At 44.7% G+C, this 21,159-nt stretch overlaps 9 protein-coding genes across 9 annotated transcripts; 5 read left to right on the top strand and 4 right to left on the bottom strand.

The window, feature by feature from the left end:
• Positions 1-73: 73 nt before the first annotated feature.
• Positions 74-1,092, top strand: MED4 (mediator complex subunit 4). The gene is made up of 2 exons (XM_017153919.3): positions 74-400; positions 459-1,092. Exons 1-2 carry the CDS (start codon positions 164-166, stop codon positions 999-1,001), a joined length of 780 nt encoding a protein of 259 aa, XP_017009408.1. The 5' UTR covers positions 74-163; the 3' UTR covers positions 1,002-1,092.
• A 436-nt stretch (positions 1,093-1,528) lies between these two features.
• Positions 1,529-5,255, top strand: Cdc27 (cell division cycle protein 27). The gene is made up of 3 exons (XM_017154065.3): positions 1,529-2,165; positions 2,230-2,305; positions 2,379-5,255. Exons 1-3 carry the CDS (start codon positions 2,142-2,144, stop codon positions 4,976-4,978), a joined length of 2,700 nt encoding a protein of 899 aa, XP_017009554.2. The 5' UTR covers positions 1,529-2,141; the 3' UTR covers positions 4,979-5,255.
• A 114-nt stretch (positions 5,256-5,369) lies between these two features.
• On the bottom strand, positions 5,370-6,263 carry mei-P22 (meiotic P22). The gene has a single exon (XM_017153893.2). The coding sequence runs from the start codon at positions 6,261-6,263 to the stop codon at positions 5,370-5,372; it is 894 nt and encodes a 297-aa protein (XP_017009382.2).
• A 577-nt stretch (positions 6,264-6,840) lies between these two features.
• On the top strand, positions 6,841-7,604 carry mRpL50 (mitochondrial ribosomal protein L50). The gene is made up of 3 exons (XM_017154090.3): positions 6,841-6,903; positions 6,960-7,069; positions 7,126-7,604. Exons 1-3 carry the CDS (start codon positions 6,877-6,879, stop codon positions 7,553-7,555), a joined length of 567 nt encoding a protein of 188 aa, XP_017009579.2. The 5' UTR covers positions 6,841-6,876; the 3' UTR covers positions 7,556-7,604.
• Positions 7,594-9,010, bottom strand: Neos (nuclear receptor coactivator protein neosin). The gene is made up of 2 exons (XM_017154089.3): positions 8,509-9,010; positions 7,594-8,447 (listed from the first exon to the last, which is right to left on the bottom strand). Exons 1-2 carry the CDS (start codon positions 8,928-8,930, stop codon positions 7,754-7,756), a joined length of 1,116 nt encoding a protein of 371 aa, XP_017009578.2. The 5' UTR covers positions 8,931-9,010; the 3' UTR covers positions 7,594-7,753.
• A 1,165-nt stretch (positions 9,011-10,175) lies between these two features.
• Positions 10,176-11,299, top strand: RpL18 (ribosomal protein L18). The gene is made up of 4 exons (XM_017154079.3): positions 10,176-10,199; positions 10,264-10,293; positions 10,559-10,645; positions 10,712-11,299. Exons 2-4 carry the CDS (start codon positions 10,291-10,293, stop codon positions 11,186-11,188), a joined length of 567 nt encoding a protein of 188 aa, XP_017009568.1. The 5' UTR covers positions 10,176-10,199; positions 10,264-10,290; the 3' UTR covers positions 11,189-11,299.
• BHD (folliculin) lies at positions 10,904-12,910 on the bottom strand. Its single transcript, XM_017154077.3, has 3 exons — positions 11,664-12,910; positions 11,498-11,600; positions 10,904-11,440 (listed from the first exon to the last, which is right to left on the bottom strand). The coding sequence occupies exons 1-3, from the start codon at positions 12,829-12,831 to the stop codon at positions 11,320-11,322; spliced, it is 1,392 nt and encodes a 463-aa protein (XP_017009566.2). The 5' UTR covers positions 12,832-12,910; the 3' UTR covers positions 10,904-11,319.
• Positions 12,911-12,978: 68 nt separating this feature from the next.
• LOC108065849 (uncharacterized) lies at positions 12,979-14,137 on the top strand. The gene is made up of 2 exons (XM_017154078.3): positions 12,979-13,925; positions 13,996-14,137. The coding sequence occupies exons 1-2, from the start codon at positions 13,408-13,410 to the stop codon at positions 14,135-14,137; spliced, it is 660 nt and encodes a 219-aa protein (XP_017009567.2). The 5' UTR covers positions 12,979-13,407.
• A 1,301-nt stretch (positions 14,138-15,438) lies between these two features.
• LOC108065790 (uncharacterized) lies at positions 15,439-17,008 on the bottom strand. Its single transcript, XM_017153934.3, has 2 exons — positions 16,488-17,008; positions 15,439-16,286 (listed from the first exon to the last, which is right to left on the bottom strand). The coding sequence occupies exons 1-2, from the start codon at positions 17,006-17,008 to the stop codon at positions 16,145-16,147; spliced, it is 663 nt and encodes a 220-aa protein (XP_017009423.2). The 3' UTR covers positions 15,439-16,144.
• Between the last annotated feature and the right edge of the window lie 4,151 nt (positions 17,009-21,159).

Genomic DNA, 21,159 nt, shown 5'->3' with positions numbered 1-21,159 from the left:
TCTGGCAGCTTCAATAAGTTGGTATTTTTTATACGTGGCGCCAAAATACTAAGAGTCTTTGGTATGTGTGGTATTTTTTAGAACACCAACAACGGTCATATTGCGGTGTGGGAAATAAACAAATTGCAAATATTGGCCCCAAAATTAGCCAATTACCCCGATAATGTCCTTCCACCTGAGCACAAAGGAGCGCCTCTTGCTGCTGATCGACGACATCGAGATGATAGCCAAGGAGCTGATCGAGCAGGCGCACCAGAAGATCTCCAGCACGGAGCTGGTGGACTTGTTGGATTTGCTGGTGGCCAAAGACGAGGAGTTCCGCAAAATGCTGGAATTGGCGGAGGAGCAGGCCAAAGTGGAGGAGGCGATGGACCAGCTGCGCGCCAAGGTGGAGGTGCACGTAAGTGAAGGTCTTTAAACTACCGAACAATAAGTAGTTAATGGTATTTCCCCAACAGGACCGTGAGATCCAGAAGCTGCAGAAGTCTCTGAAGGATGCCGAGCTCATCCTGTCCACGGCCATCTTCCAGGCGCGCCAAAAGCTGGCCAGCATCAATCAGGCCAACAAGCGACCGGTTTCCTCGGAGGAGCTGATCAAGTATGCCCATCGGATCAGCTCCGCCAATGCGGTCAGCGCTCCTCTAACCTGGTGCATTGGCGATCTGCGTCGTCCCTATCCCACGGACATCGAGATGCGCAACGGGCTGCTGGGCAAATCCGAGCAGAACATCAACGGCGGCGGCCCAGTGACGCACCAGAACAGCGGCATCCCCTCGGAGCAGCAGCGTACCCTATCCGGCAGCGGGGGAAGCGGGAGTGGCAGTGGTGCCGGCGGCGAGGTGCCCAATGCCTTCCAGAACCAATTCAACTGGAATCTGGGCGAGCTGCACATGACCATGGGCGCCTCGGGGAACACGGTGGCCCTGGAAACGCGCGCCCAAGACGACGTGGAGGTCATGTCCACCGACAGCTCGAGCTCCAGTTCCAGCGACTCACAGTAGAATGGAAAATATTATAATTAAATCACGTTTAAGCTAGTAGTAGGTATTTAATAAAGGCACTATAAGGAAAGCAAGATCTATACAATTAAAATTTAACCTTTCTTTCTCGTTTCAAAAACGACTTGTCTAGCTATTTTTCCAATTGTCTAAAAAATGTTCTAAGAAGTTTAACAAAGGTAAGGACATTTTTTTTGTTAAGTTTTAAAAATTGTATTCATTAAATTGCTATTGGAAATTACCCAAAAGGTAATGTTCCAATTACAAAAATTCTTATATTCATTTTTATCATGTATACCTGATTTTATTCAAACAATTTTCCTATATTTTACAGGCGATTAAATCACAATTTTACAAAATTGTTATTACATTCCTTTTTTAAAATTAATTTATTTTTAGGTTGCAGTCAATTGAAAAACCAGTGGAGTCCGCTTATTTATTTCAGATTGTACCCACTGGTAAATGCCCTAAAATAACGAGGTATTTTCGCGTTATCCCGCAAGGGTCTTACCAAAGCAGCCAAACAATCGATTGGCAGGGTCGCGTGCAATCGATACTTTGACAGCTCCAGCTCTCACATATTTTAGTTTTGGTTTAAAAAAAAAAATGGAATGCAACGCGAATGCAGCGTGTTTTAAGTAGCTAAAATGTGGCCAAGGTGTAGTCCAGTGTCGGCGCCAATCGCAGATCTGAACCGTGTGCGTCTGTAACGAGAGCGAAGCCCCGAAAACGAGCGTAGAAAACCGACCCCCAGTCCGCAGTGTGTGTGTACAGAGGGCGAGAAGCGAAGCGAAGGCGAAGAAGGCTCGACTCAAACTCTTTTTTCAAACCGAAAGCAAAACCAATTGCAAGTTGCAAATTGCAATATCAAAGAGGCAGAAGTGGAGTGCCACCGCCGCCTTGCAGCACCCCGTTGCATCCGCATTCGCAATCGGGTTACATACAACACACCCATAAGACAGCACACACCACACTTTTACTTTTCCGAACCGATATTGTTGGGGAAAATTTGCCAAAAAAAAAGGAAACTCGAAGAAGCGACATGATAAATTGTTTGATTTCTACACACTGCATGTTTGAATTATTGTAAAGCCAAGAATTGTAGACGTAAATCCATAGAGAACCACTAGAAAGTCACCCGACATGATGATTCAAGAGCCCGTGCAGGTAAATCAATAGCTTTTCGGTTTAACTGGTCTCTAAATAAAAAACTCTCTCCCTCCTTTTAAAGGCCGCCATATGGCACTGCCTGAACTACTACGACTTCAAGGATGCTGTTTTCCTGGCGGAGCGCCTCTGCTCCGAAGGTAAGGGTCAAGGTCCCTGGGTTTTCCCATGTACATCACTGATTTTCTTTTCCTTTTCTACCCTTTTGTTCAGTGGAAAGCGACGAGACGATATTCCTGCTGGCCACCAGCTACTTCCGCTCCAACCAGGTGCACCAGGCCTACTGGCTGCTCAAGGAGAAGACGCGCCGCTCGCCGCAGTGCCGCTTTTTGCAGGCCAAGTGCGCCTACGAGCTGAAGAAGTACGCCGAGGCGGAGAGCGCTTTGATCTCGACGGGATTCGCGGACGCCAAGAACTGCGATGAGCTGCAGCGGGAGTTTGGGGATCTGGCCTGCTTCGCCTACCAGCTGATGGCCCAGATCTGTGTGCGCACGGAGCGCAATAAGCTGGCCATTAGCGCTCTACGGCGGGCTCTCAAGCTGAATCCCTTCATGTGGCACGCCTTCGCGGATCTGTGCCTGCTGGGCCAGGACACAGATGCGGCGGCCATATTCCAGATCCACAGCACAGATGTGTTCAACACCTGCCAGGGCAGCAGCGCCAATGCCAATGCCATGGTCTTGTTCGGCGCCGAGCAGCAGCAGCAGCAGGAGCGCCAGTCGCTGATCACCAACCTAAGCAATATCTCTAACTATATACTGACCACGCCAGTGGATCAGCAGCAGCAGCAACAGAATCAGCAGCAGCAAACGCAGCAGAACCATAACCAAAACCACAACAACAGCAACCTGGTGACGCCCATAAACAACAATAATAACAACAACAATCTCAACAGCTCGATCAGCATGCTGCGCGGCGGTTTGGTGCAGAACTCCAGCATGCTGGCGATGCTGGAGGACACACCCATGGGCGGCTATCCACAGGATTCGACCGCCCAGCAGCAGCAGCAGCTGTACGACATGAGCAGCGGCACACCCTTTCGCAAGCAGTTCAAATACCTTTCGGCCATCTCACCGCCCACGCCCAGCTTCGGCATCATGCCGCTGACTAGTCCCTGCACCGCCAACGATGGCTCCTTCATCGGCAACCACACGCCCGTAATGAACTACTCACCGATGCCGCAGATGCTGGTCGAGGTCAACCAGGAGCCCAAGATGATGGGCAAGAAGCTGAAGACGCATGTCGGCGGGATCATCCAGCGCAAGGAGGGCAGCCTCAACAAGCCGGCCGTCTTCACGCAGGCGGGCAACATAACGCCACGCACGCCGAACAACAACAATGTGGGCAACAATGTGCCGCCCAATCCGAATGCTGCAGTGCGTCGCAGTTCGCGACTGTTTAGCAACTCGTATTCGGTGAAGGAGAACAACAAGTCGCCCAATATAGCCAACAAGTTCGTGCAGCCTCGCTCGCCGCCCAGGAAAACAAAGTCACGGATGACCAAGATCTGCCTGAATAACGAACTGATCGAGGAGAAGTCCCACCATCATTTGTCGGAGAAGCGAAAGGAGAAGGTGGAGACCATCACCTCGTCGGGAGCGAATAACAACAGCGGCGGACGCAGTGCCGCCGAGGAGGCCAAGGTCCTGCTGAACAACAGTCTGAACAATGCGCAGACGATGGCCCACCAGTTGATGGGACTCAAGAAGCAGTCGGCCGACGGGCTGATGGCTCTACTAAGGGATTTGGCTGAAGCCTATCAGCTGCTGTCCAACTTCCAGTGCAAGGCGGCCATCAAGCAGCTAGAGACGACGATACCAAAGCACCAACTGAACTCCAGCTGGGTGCAGTCGCTGATCGGAGTGGCCAGGTACGAGATGCGCGACTACGAGGCGGCGGTGGGAATCTTTGAGAGCATCCACAAGGCGGAGCCATGCCGGCTGGACTACATGGAGATATACTCCTCCTCGCTGTGGCATCTGCAGCGCGAGGTGGAGCTCTCTGCTTTGGCCCAGGATCTAATTAACCAGGACAAGAGCAGCCCGGTTACCTGGTGCGTTTCCGGCAATTGCTTCTCCCTGCAAAAGGAGCACGAGACGGCCATTAAGTTCTTCAAGCGGGCCGTTCAGGTGGATCCCGACTTTGTCTACAGCTACACCCTGCTGGGCCACGAGCTCGTGCTGACCGAGGAGTTCGACAAGGCGATGGACTACTTCCGGGCTGCCGTCGTCCGGGATCCGAGGCATTACAACGCCTGGTTTGGGATCGGCACCATCTACTCCAAGCAGGAGAAGTACGAACTGGCCGAAATCCACTATGTGAAGGCTCTGAAAATCAATCCGCAGAACTCTGTTATCCTCGTGCACATCGGCGCCATGCAGTTCTACATGAAGAAGAAGGATCTGTCGCTGCAGACACTCAACACGGCCGCCACGCTGGACCCGAAGAATCCGCTGACCCGATTCCATCGCGGCTCCATCTACTTCTCGCTGGGCAAGTACCAGGAGGCGCTGCGCGAGCTGGAGGAGCTGAAGGAGGTGGTGCCCAAGGAGTCGGTGGTGTTCTATCTGATCGGCAAGATCCACAAGACGCTGGGCAACATGGATCTGGCGCTGATGCACTTCAGCTGGGCCACCGATTTGGATCCCAAGGGTGCCAACAATCAAATCAAAGATGCCTTCGACTCCATGGCCCATCCCAGCTGCTGTCCGGCCAACACGACGGCCTTGGACGTCGATCTGGAGCCCACCTCGGAGCGTTCCGATGACTCGACGCAGGCGCAGCAGGATGGAAGCTACGACAGCGACTACTAGGGAGCTGCGACTCCAAATTCACGCGGTTGTATATACGTTGAAAACAGAGGAAAGCATAGGAAAACCAGATCGATTCGATTGCTGCTGCATTGTCGTAGAGGAAACGCAAACCAATTATGAAGTATAATAAAGTCTAGATAACGTTTAGCATTAGTAATTTAAAATATACAACAAAGTAAATGGTTTAAACAAAATTGTGCACTCTGAAAGTCTAAGGCAAAATAACAAAACAAAACAACAAATTAAATACCACTTAAAAATATACAAGAAAAGGATAGATTTTAAATGTTAAGTTCTTATGGGAATAACCAGACTATTATACATTGGACAATTGGAATGATCCCATTAAAACTATTCAAAGTGGAAACTTAACTATAAGAAAAATGTGAATTTAAACAAGATTAGTTTGGAGTTCCTCTATGTCCTCGACTTCTTGCTTGACAGGAAGACGCAGGATCTGCTCATGGGTCAAGCGCTGAGTTATTTCCAGGGCATTCCGTAGGCGCTCTAGGTTCACATCCAACATGGTGGCCAAGGCGGGCAGGTGATCCTCCAGTAAAATGTATTTACGCGGACGCTGCACTTTTAGGATGCTACATACATCCTTGGTGCCGAATATTTCGCCAATGGAGTCGCTCAGGGAGATGTTCACGGAGAAATCCGATTCGGTTTCCGATGGAATATCCGGAATATGAGTGTCCTCGCCAAAATCAAGGGCATCGGATGAGGAATTCAATTCCTCTGAGGGCGGCAACTGGTGAACAAAATGTGCTGGATATTGTGAGGGCAGTTTCGATGAAGAGGGCGAGATCCCTGGGTAATCTTTTTGGGGCTTCTCCTTAGCCGGTTGCTTCGGTTTTCGCACACGTTTTTTGGGTGTTGCCGGTCGGCTCCTCTTCCTTTGGGAAGTTTTTGGAGGATCAGGATCTTGATTATCATTCTTATTCCTTCCTTGTTTATTGATATCATTCTTAAGGTGGATAATCTTATCCGAAGACTTCTGGTGGACGATTTCATCAGAGGATCTTAGGTGTACTACTTTATCCGCCGGCTGCAAATGGACAACTTTCGCAGTGGGTTTGTCCTGCTGCAACGGTAGTTCAGTATAATAGTCTTCATCGTTCCCGAACAATTGAGGAGAACAGCTTTTGGGCGGAATCTTCTGGGAATTCCGGATTTCCTTGTCGATTAGGCGCTGCGATCGGCGCACCGGCGAGTGTTGGGAACCCACACAGGCCGAGCAGTAAGTGGAGGCCGGACTTGGAGTCGATGGTATCCTCTCCATAGTTTAAAGTTTTTACAAAAAAAGCGTAACTTTTAACTTAACTTAAGTTTTTAGGCCAAATATGAAGATAAATTATATAATAGTCAACGGACAACAGGATTTTTGGTATCGATTAACAGGATCTTGATATCGATCGGCAATGTTAAGCTAGGGTTAGGGCTGCATAAGCTCTATACTTTTTGTAACGGTAAGCTCATTTATAACAATTTAATTAACTTTATATTGAATATGTTTTCCTCTTGGATCTTTAAATAGTTGCTATTAATTGCTATTTAGTTATTATTTGCTAAAATATTTCGGAACTTAAATTATGCTTTTTTATTGTTAGTTACTGTTTAAAACTATTAAGATAAGATAAACTAAAATTATTTCGCGATTGAAAAGTTTAGGCCCTAACGATTGGAAATACCTAAAATATTGGCAATATTTTTGGAAACTTTTATGATGTATATAAATGCAGTTTATTTTTAAATAAACATCTGAAAACATTTGTAATGCACGGTTTACTTGTCATCTGGCAACGCTCAGTGCGGTATTTAAGTAATTTTTGGTTGTAAATATACTTTTGGTATTCCCTCGTTACCGTGGTATTTATTTTTTGGTCACATTCGCCATGGCAACTTTACGTAAAACCCCAATTGTGAGTAGAAATTAACGAATATATCAATTAAAATAAATTGACACTGTATTTTTTAGCTCGTGGGATGCTTGCAGAGGAGTTTTGCCTCGGCCGCCAAGGCTGCAAAGGCGAAGCCCATCAAAACAGGCTCCTTATCTGCTGTCGGCGAGTCGATTGCCGCCAAGGGGTCTGTCCTCTCCACTTATTTACAAAAATAAAACTCTTAAATATATGTTATTGCAGTTTCCTGCGTCCCCACAAGCCGTACTCTCCACCAGCAGATGCCGCAGAACGTATACGCAGCGTGGCCGCCTCCCTTCAGCTGAAATCCGATCAGTTGGGAAATCTCGCCGAGAAGTTTGAGTTCCTGAACGCCTGCTTTAAGGAGCTGCAGCACGGAGTGCCCAGTTCCCAGGTCCATGAGCTGCGCACCGTCGCGGATGTTATAGCCTTCTACCAGACATCTGTGGACACCACTGTCCCATTGGATGCACTGAAGCGCATCGATCTCCCAGAGAATCTGCACATCCAGTACGAGTACGTGCGCTTCAATCCCGAGACAGACACCAAATTCGACGGCCAGACGGCCTTCCCGAAGTCCTCCACGCTGGTCACGGGTCTCAAGTACCGGGAAAAGTACCAGGGACACGAGGCCAAGCGATCCTGGCCCTAAAAGCAGCCATTCTTTTATCTATTAAATCTGAAAATCAGTTAATGAATAAGTAGTAAATTTATTAAGTGTCTGGAATCTGCAGTAATTTGGCTTCACTGTCATCTATAATTACTAAAGTATGTATAAATACTCTCTGCGTCAAATTCAGGCGACACAAAGCTATGATCGTGGGCGTAAAACCCTCTAATTACCGATAATCTACAAGAACTCTGCTATAGTTTGCTTAACATCCGAATTGTAAACACTTTTCAAGGCCGCCATGACGCGTTCGTCGCCCAGCAGCTCCATCAGCCTTTTGTCCGCCTTGACCGCCTCGAAAGTGGGATACAAGAGCTCGTTGGTGATTTCGGTCACCGCCGGCTTGTTCATGATGCTCAGTATCTTCTTCTGCAGCTCGATCTCTGGATCGGGAGCCTTCAGCTTGGCCAGTGCGTTGGCCTCGCCCACCTCCCGCTTCAGTTGCTCCTCGCGCTGCCCCTCGAGATACTTCAAGATCACCTCGTACTGCGAGGCGGTCAAGGGATGATTGTCGGCCAGCCTCTCGAGCAGCTCCTGCATTTGATCGGGATGCCTTCGCTGTCCCTTGTGAATCGTGGTCACCACCGGCGGGGCAACTGCATCGCGTTGCTTCTTTAGTCTGAAATCTGTGGCAATCAGGGTGATGGCATCCTCCAGTGGCATGTTGCGATGCTCGGCGGGCACTCCGTACAGGATGTTCACGGTGATGCTGTTGTGCTCCTCGTGCTGGGGAGTTACTAGGACCGCATACAGGCAGCCACGCGATGAGATGTTGGCCAGGACCTTGCCCAGCATGACGTCCTCGTTGGGAAACAGGACATCCACCCGCAAACTGGCGTTCTTCAGTCGCTCCTCAATGTACTCGGCGTATTTGCTGGAAGAGATGGGGGTAATGAGTATCTGGAGGAGGATTCTAGGTAGCAATTGCAACTCACGTATTCTCCCGATTCTTGACTATAATCTCGCAATCGTTGATCAGCGGCTGACCAGCAGCCGCCGCCGCCGCGGACATCACAATCCCGCCCTGAACCGTCACCTGGGCGCCCTGGTTGGGATTTCTTTTGGCATTTGCATTCGCCGCCTTCGATTTTATGCTGGCGTTGCGCACGGTGAGCACGTTCTGCTTGAAGGTGGACTTGTGCAGCGCGGAGGCCGCCTTGTTGGCCACCTCCTCGCTTTCGAACTGCACGAATCCGTAGTTCTTCTGGACCATCGAGCCGAGCACCTTGCCGTACGGCTGGCAAATGCTCACCAACTCCTCGCGCGTGCAAATCGGCAGGTTGCCCAGAAAGATCCGGCTCTTGGCCAAGGCCGGGTCCTTCGTTATGTTGTAGCCCACGCTTCCCGGCTCGGACATTGTTATTTCAAGCTTTCCAGGATCAACGGAGCCGAAAAAAGGATTTTCAATCAAATCGAAGTGTGACCAGAGATAAGAAACACAAACATGCTCCACTATTTGTAAACCAGGGATACCTTAGATTGTTAATTTCTAAAACTTTAATTCATTTTAGTAGTTATTAGCCTTAATGGTTTTCCTTATTGATGCTTTTACTTTAATTAAATTCAAATTTAATTTAAATTATAACAACTCGAAATGGTATAATTGTAAAATAATTTAACATGCTAACAGTTGAATTTGGTAGTAACTAGGATCTTTGCCAAATTTAAACATTTCTGTAACCTATTAAATTAAAAAAAATTAACAAAAAAAAAAAGAAGAGTTAAAAATGTACAGGCACAAGTAAAAAAAGATATCAACATTGTATTTAGTTGACATAAAAAATAACAATTTTAAAATATTTCGCATTATATACGAAACAGTCGTCCAAAACAAAAAATTCATAGAAAAAAAAATTTATTGACATTTTTTTCATATGAAGGTTTTATTGACGTTATTTTCATATGAAGTTTTTTGTTTTGGACGACTTTTTGTTGGGTTGAATACCAGCCCTAAACTGAATTTTTAACATTCATTCAAATACACATTGTTTATATACAATTCTGTAAATAAACAAGGGCAGAAATTAGCTTAAGAAAATATAATATTATAAGAGTATACCAACAAAAAATTGGTTTCACCTTAAAGCTAGTTCTGAATTTAGAAAAAAGTTTAATGATTAGAATTCGTTTTTTGCATATAATCCGAGGTCTGCTCATTGAAATACCTTTTTGGGGAAAAAGGCATATGATTATAATATTTTTTCCTATATATTTTTTCCTAGTTTTGTAGGAATGTTTTTAGGAACAACAAAATCGAAGGCTACGGATTTTTATAAGCTTCACGAATCCCCCTTATAGTTCCAATGCGCAAAATGGTCACCTCAATAATGTTAAAGTGTTGACCTTGCCGGACTGTCAAACAAATTTAAAATTGATTTTTGATTTATTCAGTCAATTTAGAAGTTAAACTTTTAAAATATTTTAAAAATGTTAGTTTTAAAATATATATTTTTTGCATTATTCATGGTATACATAGTTTTTAAACATTAATAACAAATTGGAAAATATTTATCGTTGCGCCCTAACAGCACGCTGTAATGATAACAGCACGCGGATATTTTAGCGTCTTGTTCGCGGTCAGCGCAGCCACACTATTTTCTTTCTTTTGGCTTTCGTTTCCGGCGAGGTGGGTGCGAGAAATAAATGGTCCACGTTTTTGCCTTAAATTAATGTTTAATTTCTCATTTTAGCGTTGATTAGTACATTCAACAAAAGAAATGGTGGGTTCCCGACAGAAGCTGCAAGCTATCGTTAAAGGAAATACGCGAATAACCTGAAAAAGCCAGCGGAGCCCCAGCCCACGTGCACTGTGAAGCTTCCTGGCGATAAAATGCGAAAAAAATAACAAATTGTGTGTGGGCGGCTTTTAGTTTGTGATCTTAAGATGCCTTAAGACCCCCAGTTTTTCTGAAAAGTGCAAAGAAATTGCAGTACAAAATTCCCGGTCCAAAACATCGGTTCTAATATGTGTTTTTTCGCTTGCAGGGTATTGATATCAACCACAAGTACGATCGCAAGGTTCGCAGAACCGAGCCCAAATCCCAGGATGTGTACCTGCGCCTGCTGGTCAAGGTGAGGCTTAAGATAATTCCTAATCTGTATTTTCAGTTTGACTAATTTTCAATTTTCCCCCTTTAGCTGTACCGCTTCCTCCAGCGCCGCACCAACAAGAAGTTCAACCGCATCGTCCTGAAGCGCTTGTTCATGAGCAAGATCAACCGCCCGCCGCTATCGCTGCAGCGCATCGCTCGCTTCTTCAAGGCCGCCAACCAGCCGGAGTCGACCATTGTGGTCGTTGGCACCGTCACCGACGATGCCCGCCTGCTGGTGGTGCCCAAGGTCACCGTGTGCGCCCTGCACGTCACCCAGACCGCCAGGGAGCGCATCCTGAAGGCCGGCGGCGAGGTGCTGACCTTCGACCAACTGGCCCTCCGCTCGCCCACCGGCAAGAACACCCTGCTGCTGCAGGGCAGGCGTACCGCCCGCACCGCCTGCAAGCACTTCGGCAAGGCCCCCGGTGTGCCCCACTCGCACACCCGCCCCTATGTCCGCTCCAAGGGACGCAAGTTCGAGCGCGCCCGTGGTCGCCGCTCCAGCTGTGGCTACAAGAAGTAAGCGGCTGGCTGACTGGACTGGATTCGGCATCCTTTTGGTTAAGATATTGATTTTTCTCGCTGTCGCTCGAGAAGCGCGGCAATAAAAAGGTTTTATTCCAAAAGGTGAAAACGAATGTAATAACTCTTATCCTAGTGGAGGTGCGTGCCCCAGTAGTTGATTACTGGTTGGTCGTGCGGCTGCACGCCGAGCACCTTCTTCAGTTTGCCCTGGACGCTGGTGGATTTGGCATGGTTGAGGCAGGTCACTTTGCTGTGAGAAGCAGAAGGATTAAGATCTGGATTTCTAGCAAATAAGGAGGCTACTTACTTTTTCCACTCTTCTATAAGCACTTTGGTCTGCTTGTTCAGCACTAGTTCTGTAAAGTTCTTCTCCTCCACCGCCTTCAGAAGTTTCACCATGAGATCTGGCACTAAATAAGAAGAATTTTGTCAGTTTTATAGGGAAGTAAGCTTATCAGTACGCTTATACTCACATTTCCTAGGCAGCTCACCCGGCCATTTGACCGACACCTCGTGTCCGTTGACGTGTTTGTCCAGGAAATCGATGCGAAACACCGAGTTACTAGCCATGGGCACAGCTATATCATTGGAAACGGATATTATCTTGTACTCGGAGCTGATGGAGTGCTGATGCTGGGCATCGATTCGCATCAGGTTGTGCATGGGCTCGGGCAGGAGTTTCTTCAGGCAGACCATAAAGCGGAAGGTTTTCCTTGGATCCCCGCGCACCACAATCTTCACGCCCGTCAAGGCGCAATAGCAAACGGTGGCGAACTCCTCCTTGCGCACCACACTCTTCAAATGTCGCAGCGAGAAGAACTCCTCCAGATCCGGATCGTCGATGCTCTCGATCATGGGCAGCGTGGAGCTGTTGTAGGTGAGTCGCTGGGCGGGAGGACGGCCACTGCTTTGCGGGGGCAGCCACGGCAGATTACCAAACGTTACGTGTTCGGTGAGGAATCTAGATCCTGCAAGCAGCAGCCACGAGAAGTGCGAATGCAGCTGGGCGAAGATGTGCTCCTCGCCTGTGAGTTCCAGCAGCGAGCGGGAGGTGTGCATCAGGAACTGGGCGCCCGACAGACGCCTCTGTCGCTCCGAGTAGGTCGACTCCTCGGTCTCCTTGGTCTTCCTGGCAGCCGCCTGCAGCTCCGTGGACACCTTCTTCAGGTGCTCCGCCAGGAAGGGCTTGATGTTCAGCAGAAAGTACTTGTCCTTCATCAGGACAATGATGGAGAAGAGCTGCGAGTAGCCGCGCGCCTGCAAATCGCTCAGCCGGAAGGTGTGACTCAAAATGTGACCCCTGGCAGAGTCGCCGAAGAAGACAAACTCCCCGTCTTTAGTGGCATCCGTTCCATTGCTCAGACTCAGGACCGCCGCCTGCTTGACCAGATTGGCCACCTCCGGCAGGACGGCCACCTTGGTGCTCACAAAGGTGGCCCCGCTTTCCGTGTCCCTGCTGTAGATCGCATTGTTGTTCCTGCCCATCGAGTAGTTGCAGGAGGAGCAGGACTTCTGCTGCGACTGCTGCTGCTGCTCCAGCGACAGATCCTCTAGCTTCGTGTCCCGCAGCGTCTGGGTGCAGAAGATGGCGCAGGGACCGTGCGCCTCGCAAAAGTGGCACAGCGCTATCACGGCGTTCATCGCAGGATTTCCGAGGGTTATGTTATTGTTTATTTTATTAGTTAATAATACTAGAGTGACCAGGTGAGCGAACTTCGAAATGGGAAAGATATGTTCGAAAAACATCGGCTAGCAAACGTATGCGACGGGTTTCTTCGAAAATTCGAAATTGGCGGAAACATTTAAAAATGTATAGTAAGATACTATTAGTATCTAATATCTGCAAACCGGTAATTTTGTTATATTTGGAGTTTAACTTTTTCTACTTTTAATGGCTTGAGGCAGTTTAAATTATTATACCCGTTTTGGAATTTGTTTGTCTTATTAATTACAACTGTGGAAAATAAATGTTTTAAATAGATCAAAATACAAGATATCCGAATTAGTAATCAGTTAAATTGCGGGGAAAGGGTCTTCATTTATTTACCAAATTACTTAAGCAGAACGAAGAGAGTTGGATATCTTTATAACCCAATTTGTTGAAGATGCTAAGTGGTCAGGTCAATATTTGTTTGGATCGCAACGCAGCGCAGATCGGTACCAATTTAAGTGGTCTTCATTATCGAAAGGTGTTGTGTGTAAGCCAGTCGTTTTACAATGCACCTGGCGGCTTGGATATACTTATTTTCTGGGCTATTACCCCTGGTCAAAAGTGCCTACGATGTGGTGAACCCTTCAGTTGGTCAGAATATCACGGAATATCTGCATGCACGCCAGAAAAGACATCAATTGATTTATCGGAATGGAGGAACCATCCGTTTGGTAGTGGGTCCCGTGTTGGCCACACAACTCGAGGATCCTGTCGTCTGGCGCAGCATGGTTTACTATTATGTTCTGCATTTCGGAGCATTTACACTGCCATCAGCTCCACTTTATCCATGGGATAAATGGGAGACGATCTACGCCCGTTCGCTGCAGGAGAAGATCAGGAGCTTGGACCAATCCCACGAAGACGACACTCGCACATTTGTCTATGCGGCATTGGAGAACTATATGGACCAGGTCAGTGGATCGGTGGGTCGGGGTCGGCAGTGCTTGTTGCGCGGGATCTGCGAGAATGCCCAGGTCCATTATCATGTGGGCATAATGGCTGAGCTACTAAACGTTTTACTAACGTAAGTTTTGGTTTCCTAAATAAACATATAAATTTTCATAAAAATATTTAAATATTATATAATTTTTCAGACCTGGTAAAACGCGATTGGATCTGGCCTATACGGAAGCCTTAGCTGCAGGAAAAGCTGGAATAGATTGCTTATCACACTTTTCGGATTGTCCAAGAGGTGAAAGTGTCTTGGATGCCTATGCTGTGGAGGTGGATTATTAATAATTATTAAGATAAAATAATGAAGTATATTTTTTAGGAAATGCAAATTAATAAAATTGTAAATAATTTTGTATAATTAATATAGTTGTTTTTTAGTTTTTTCACAAATATTCAAAGCTTAAAACGCTTGCTAATATAATAGAAAAGATTTAAAACATAAAAAAAATTAATAAGTTATTTTACGACCTTTCTAAATCTTTAATCCCTAAAAGATTTTGAGAAATCCCCAACGATACGCATTCTAGGGCTTCAATAAATCCAGTTAATTTATCGATTACCACTGATAGCACTTTTCAGTTAGATCAACAGCAATCACTTGTCAACCTGGCGGTAATCTCAACCAACCTGAGGCATCTTGGTGCTCCGATGAATTTTTAACACTAATTGCAAGCGATTTGCGCCCTTGTCACTGCCACGCCCTCTCAAGCTCCTCCGACTTGGGAAACGCGCCTCTGGTAAACCAGAAACATGAGTGCATCCCAACATCCACCAGCTTCTGGGCGAAAAATCCGTTAACATTAATGGCTTGTGGCTGGTGCAACTTGGGCGTGGAAAGCGGTGCAGCGAAAGCCAACACACGACCGCCATTTTGTCAACAATGGCGTCAATTAAATGGAAAATGCAGCACCACCAACAACCAACAACCTCCAAGCTCCAAGAACACCAGCAGCAACAACGAAAGACAATAAATGCGTCTTAAGTGGCACATTAGGCTCTCGCAGACGCTGACGGACGGAGAAGAGGACGGGTTTTTTTTACAGGGTGTAGCAAGTGCTGTAGATTCCACAGAAACTGTGTGAGTTTTTTAGATCGGTTGGTTGGAAATTTCTGTAAATTTTTGATTTTTAAATTGTTCTGACAAATATATAAGGTTAAATAAAAAATCAAACAACAAATGTATAATCTTGAAAATTTTGAAGGCCTAATGAAATACGACTGGTATGGGTATATGCAAATTTCGTATACTTTTATTATAGTTAGTCACCAAGGATTTAAATAATTTTTAATTAAATATATAACTTTAACTAATAAATCTAACAAAATATTTTAAAATCTTAAATATTTGGAAAGCTTAATGAAATACGACTGTTACGACAAATTCTTATAGTTTTGTTCTACTTAGTTACCAAGGATTGTTAAAACTCGGATCAAAATGATTTATGTGATATTGATATATCGTGAACTTTAAGCACCCTGTTCAGAATCATCAGCTGCGCCTTGTGTGCACAGCTAATTCAAATGCGATTATGACAACGCGAACAAGGAAGGAGCTAAGCGGCGGAAAAGACAAGGAGGGGGTGAAAGTGGAGAAAGTGGGACGAAGGAACCATGCAAAGTGCAGTTGGCGCAGCAAAAGGGGGCGGTGTTGGGGGGAGGCCAGCACAACTTTGCGGTGTTTGAACTTGTGATGGTGCAGAGGAATAGGTAACTAATGTCTGCGGCTGCCGTGTTTATGCGGCATCATGATCCTGAAGCTGTAAAAATGGTTTACTCATAACAAAAAATAAATAAATTGCCATAAAATTATAAACCAAATCAGACGGATCTATTTACATAAAATATATCAAAGATAATTTAGTTAATTCCGAGTTTTTTCGCTAATATACGGTGCGTATGATTATTATTTTTCCTTGCTAACTAGATTTTCTCCCAAATAAATCTATAGATTTCTTTATAGCAATTATTTTTTATTTTATTCTAGATATATTTACCCTTTGTTTCTAGTTTCTTAGTTTTCAAGCGTAAGCCCCCGCATAAACCGTCATGCATCTGGTATGCCTGCATCGATGTGCACACATGCTCATCCTCGAGCCGAGTCAACACAGTTTCCTGCCGCCCCTCAGACATGCTTCCGTGCATTTCCGCCCCAAATTATGCAGCAAGAACAAGCGAAATCCGACATCAGGACAAGACCCATTAGACATGCACTTTGATTTGGCTGAAAACTTTATTGCGGATCCCCATTCTCTTCCGTACTCCACAGAAATCCGCCGCAGCAGCAGTAAATCAATCATCTTCCACAATCAAAAGCCCGTCGAGGAAGTTGAGACCCCGAGGACAGGAGCTGTATAGTCCCAGGCAATTAGCTCCAGCTCTTCCGGCGGCATAGGCCTCATGATAGGAACTGTCCAGATCCGCTTTGCCGGGACTGAAAAATATAGGATTATACGGTTATAATATTATAAGAGAATTTAAAAATATTTTTAATTGAATCTATAAGAAAACAATACATATTAAATAAAATATTTAAAATTCGTATTAATTTAAATTGTTTTAGGCATTTAATTTTTATATTTTTTGAAATGAAAAATTATAAAACAAAGCAGGGAGTTTTTATGATTTGGCTAACCTGAGTATGATATCTATAATTTCAGAGAACACACCGATGTGGTGATGTATCTGGGCGTTCTCGCAGATGGACCGCAAAAGGCATTGCCTGCCCATGGAAAGGTCGTTGTTCCTCCTGCCCATGTACTCCTCCAAAGCAGTGTAGACCAACAGCCTGGCATCGTCCGCATATCGGACTCCTCCAATTGCCGTATGTCTTTCGATATTCCGTCTCATTTGCGCCAAGGATCGGGCAAAGGTGCCCTCCCACTTGTCCCAGGGCCAGATTGGCGATGTGGGCAGGGAATAGGAGCCACCTTGGAGCGTGAAGGAGAGCACACAGGATCGGAAGGACACCTTGTCCTCCAATGGAATCGGTGTCGATGGACCAATGCTGAACTTCATGGATCCACTATTCTGGTAGATCAGCCATCGCTTCTGCCGGTGACCCATAAACTCCGTGAGATTTCGAGAGGCGAGTCCCGGGAATGGCAGGGTGAGCAGACCCACCGCCAAGAGCAGACCCACCGTTGTCCACTTCATGCTCTCAACGACTAACTGCAGGTGTAGGCGTCACAGCCCTAACTCGTTCTCAAATCGCCCGTGAATTAAGTGAGCCATCAACTCGGGATGACAAGTGGAAATTTCGGAGGCACAAACATTTGGTCAGGCAATTAGCATTATGAATTTGACAAGAATTGGATTACACTGACGCAAGAATTTTGATGAATAAATAGCTAAATTTAATCAACACCTAGATATATGTGGTAAGTTCACAATCTATAACTTAAATAAAAAGAAAAAGAGTTTTGATTTAAGCGACCTAAATAAATTACTAGAAAAATGTTTAATTTAAATCTTAGATTACACAGAATTTATATATTTTATCTGTAGATTCATAAGACATATTGAAAAAGTATCTAGCACATGCTAAATTGATTTTTGTTATGCGGCGCACATTATTTTTCCATGTGTGCCCAATCCATTTCGGTTTTCTATTTGCACACGTGAGTGGAAAACTGAGTGGACAACACAGCAACCTATTTGGGCCCGGCCCCAATGAAGTGACCCAAACAGCCAAGATCAAGATGAAAGGTCACAAAAATATGGGGGAAAAAAAAGAGCCACTTAGAAGACCATTAAAATGCGGAAAATCTTTGCACACAATCAGCCTGGGGAGCGATGAAACGAAAAATGTTTTGCAAATTATTTAGACAAATACGGGAAGTAGCACCATGCCAACGTGGCACCAGGATAATATCCTTTTTCGGGTTGTTTTGTGATTTGTCGACGTGGCCGGAAATGAAAAGCAAATAGCTGTAGCAGTGGCAACAGCAGCAGCAGCAGGCAAATAAATTTGCTTAAATAACAGCAGAGGGAAGAGCAACAATCGGAAAACAGCAAACAGAGCTGCAAACCGCAAAGATGAAGGAGGAGGAAATGGATTCAGACCGCAGTGGCACACACAAATGGTTACACGATACAGAAAATCCGTGTGTGGTTGACATGTCTGACAAAATCACAATGCCGCGTAACTTTTCCAGCCCGATTCCAACCCATCCACCTGTCCCTTGGACATTTCCGCTTTCTGGGAACAACAAGCTACTCGCCCGAGAAATAAATTCATGTTGACAATTTGAATGATTTACAGAAAATGCGTGCAGACGAAATTTTCACTTCTCCCAAATAGCTGGGCAAAAAAACAACCAAATAACTCAAGGTCTATGCGTAGGCGTAAATGAGAAGATCAACAGAACCCGCCGATTTGGAGCATTAAACCCGCTTAGCAGACACGTTTTCAGTTCGAAAGACGTACTCCTTGGAATTGGTCAGTCATTGTTGACATTCTAGTCTAGAAAGTGGCTGTGTCATCTTTTCCCTAGCATTTCCCAAAAATAGATTCTGAATTGATACAAAATATTAATTACCGAATTTAAAAGCACTGGTTTTTAAGAGAAGAAACTAAATTAGTTATCTTTAAAAGGTTTAAATCTAATTCATAAATGCTTTTAAATTGTGGCTAAGTTGTTTATAAATTTAAAATTTAAATAAAATATGGCTAATAAATAGTTATTTTTGTGCTACTCACTCACAAGCCCAGCTTGCAATTTTTAAGTCTCCGGTTCATCTGCATTACTTAAGGGTAGTCCTGATTTATGAGTTCTTATGAGCTCATGTTGCAATATTTTTGCCAAAAGGTTGTTTCATGGCAACATCGCAACATCGTATCTCATTCTCTGTCATATGACATTGCACATGTTTTTCCCTGCTGCCTTTCCATATTTTTACTTGGCCCGTTCGCATGCTCCTTTTGCCCAATTTGGCACAGCCAGAAACTTTATTTTTCTTGGCCGCAATTAGGCAGCGGGTGTACGACGGAGGGTCTGGAAAAACAATATCTGAAGAGGGGCTGTCGTCCCACCCACCAGAACATTTCTCCAACTGTCACAGGCAGCCCCAAAAAAGGCAAAAGGACGAAGGCAAAAATGGAAGTAACTGTGACACTCAATGGACTCGTAGCTACCTCATTCGACCTTCTTCCTTGCCAACCAAACCTCCACCCCCCTTCGAAAAAAACGACTCCCCAGAGCGAAGTTCTTCTTCTTCAATTTCTCACACAAACTGTATATAATATTTATTATGTTGGCATAATAAATTGCAACATGAGGCAGATTCATTTTCGCACTTGCGGACATTTTTCATTTTGTTGCCCGCCGGGCAGCAGCTGCTTGGACTTGGCGGTGCGACAGGAAAGGTGCCGGTTGTAGGATGGGTGGCTGCTTTTTTTGTGGGTTCGTAACCGGTGGGCGGTGGTTGAGTGCGAAGGAAGCGTTGGCGCCACATTCATGTCGCCACAGCCACTGCTGTCCTCGTTGCGGTGCTGCAACTGATGAGCAAAAAATACTTGTTGCCATCTTCTAGTCGCAGTTCAGCAGTACTGTCAGTTCAAGTATCCTCTGAATATAAATGAAAATTGAGGACCGATATTTTTATTTAGTTATTTATTATGTTTAGTGATAAGTCATGTCAATGAAGTAAGCAGCTAAAATATGAAGAATCTATATGAATACAAATTACTTTTTCCTAAACCATTTTATTTTTATGTTTTATACAATTTTTTTGAGTAGATAATTACTTTTTCATGGATTTTTAATTTTATATTTTGGGTTAAATTAATATTTAAAAGAAATCATTTTTATTTTAATAGATAGTGTGTTTTATAAGTATAAAATAGCCAAACATTCTCCTTTCTTGGCTGCACTGTTTCACCTGTTCTCCTTTCGCCGGCTGCCTTGGCATGTGCACATTTTAAAAGGGAAATTTAATAAACCTTGTCCTATTTCATGTTCATTAGTGTCATGATAAATTGTGGAGCCACGTAACCGGAGCGAGGAGACCCCGGGACGGGGCCATTTCTCAGGTGAGAACGGTGAAAAGATGAGAATCGCGCGGCCCATGTAAATGTAGCCCCGGCATAAGTTCAAAGGCCAGTGGCGCTTAACTGTTGCACAATGCCGTTGCACACACACCCCGCGCACAAATGGCCATAAATTAGAAAAGTTCTCCTCTGATGCGGACAAGTTTCCTTTGATTTGCCAGTTTTGTTTGCCGTTTTATAGCCGTTTAATGTGCTGACATGTCGGCAATTACAAGAGAAAGATTGCCAGCGATTGGAGGGCGGGAAATGTAAATGGAGATGGGATGGTGATGGGTGGGTGGACGAGTTCATAGAGCTCACATAAATTCAAGCAATAATCTCATTGTTTTCACATGCGCTTCATTGCGCGGTTTTTATCACGCATCGGGAGAGGCGAGAACTGAAAATCGAGACACTTTTCCCCATCTGTTTGCACTTTTGCTTGTTTTTTTTTTGTTTTGTTGTTGTCAACAAAGTTTTGCAGACACAATATGTCTGCGGCAGTCGGTTGTCTATATATATATGGCGTATCCCAACCCCCTTCGCTCGATCTGTCCGTCCGTCTAACTGAGCTCTGTCCGTCCCTCCGGTCGCTTCCATCTGCCAACTGATGTAGCTACTTTTATGGTTGATGTTATTACTTTTTCGCTTTTGCCCCCACTGACGCCCGGCTTTTCCACTTCCCCCTCAGGTTTTCCCGCAGCTGATACTGCGGTATGCAACAGCATAAAAAGTTTAAGGTTGAAGACAATCTGATGCCCAGGAAGGGAATCTATTTGTATTTTCTCTAGAATATATAGGAGTTATGGATTTTCAAAGATATTATGAAACTTGGTTTTAAGGAAGAATTATTCTGAAAATATATTCAAATTTGTATCTTCAAAATCATACAAATTACAAGTATTTTATCAAAAATTTAAAACAATTTGAATAATATCCCCAGTAAAAATCATAAAAAATTAAACGAGAAAAGGTTTTAATAAATAATTCTTTAAATAAATATGTATTAAAAAAATAAGTGAAAATAGTGGTTTCATCATGTGCTTAAAAGTTATAAACCGGCTATAGTCAAAATTATTAAGTATCAGAAATCTATTACCAGAAAATTTAATAAATATTCCTAATAAAAAAACCTAATAAAGCAATAATTGAGGCAAGGTTTTTCATAAATACTTTTTTTTAAAGAAATATATACATTCAAAAAATTTTAATTTCACCTTATGCTATAAGGGATACTTCCTTCTTTTCAGGGTATCTAACATAACTAACTTCAGCA

The sequence above is a fragment of the Drosophila takahashii genome, chromosome 3L, assembly GCF_030179915.1.
Source record: "Drosophila takahashii strain IR98-3 E-12201 chromosome 3L, DtakHiC1v2, whole genome shotgun sequence".
NCBI lineage: Eukaryota > Metazoa > Arthropoda > Insecta > Diptera > Drosophilidae > Drosophila > Drosophila takahashii.
This window is presented reverse-complemented; position numbering and strand designations above follow the sequence as displayed.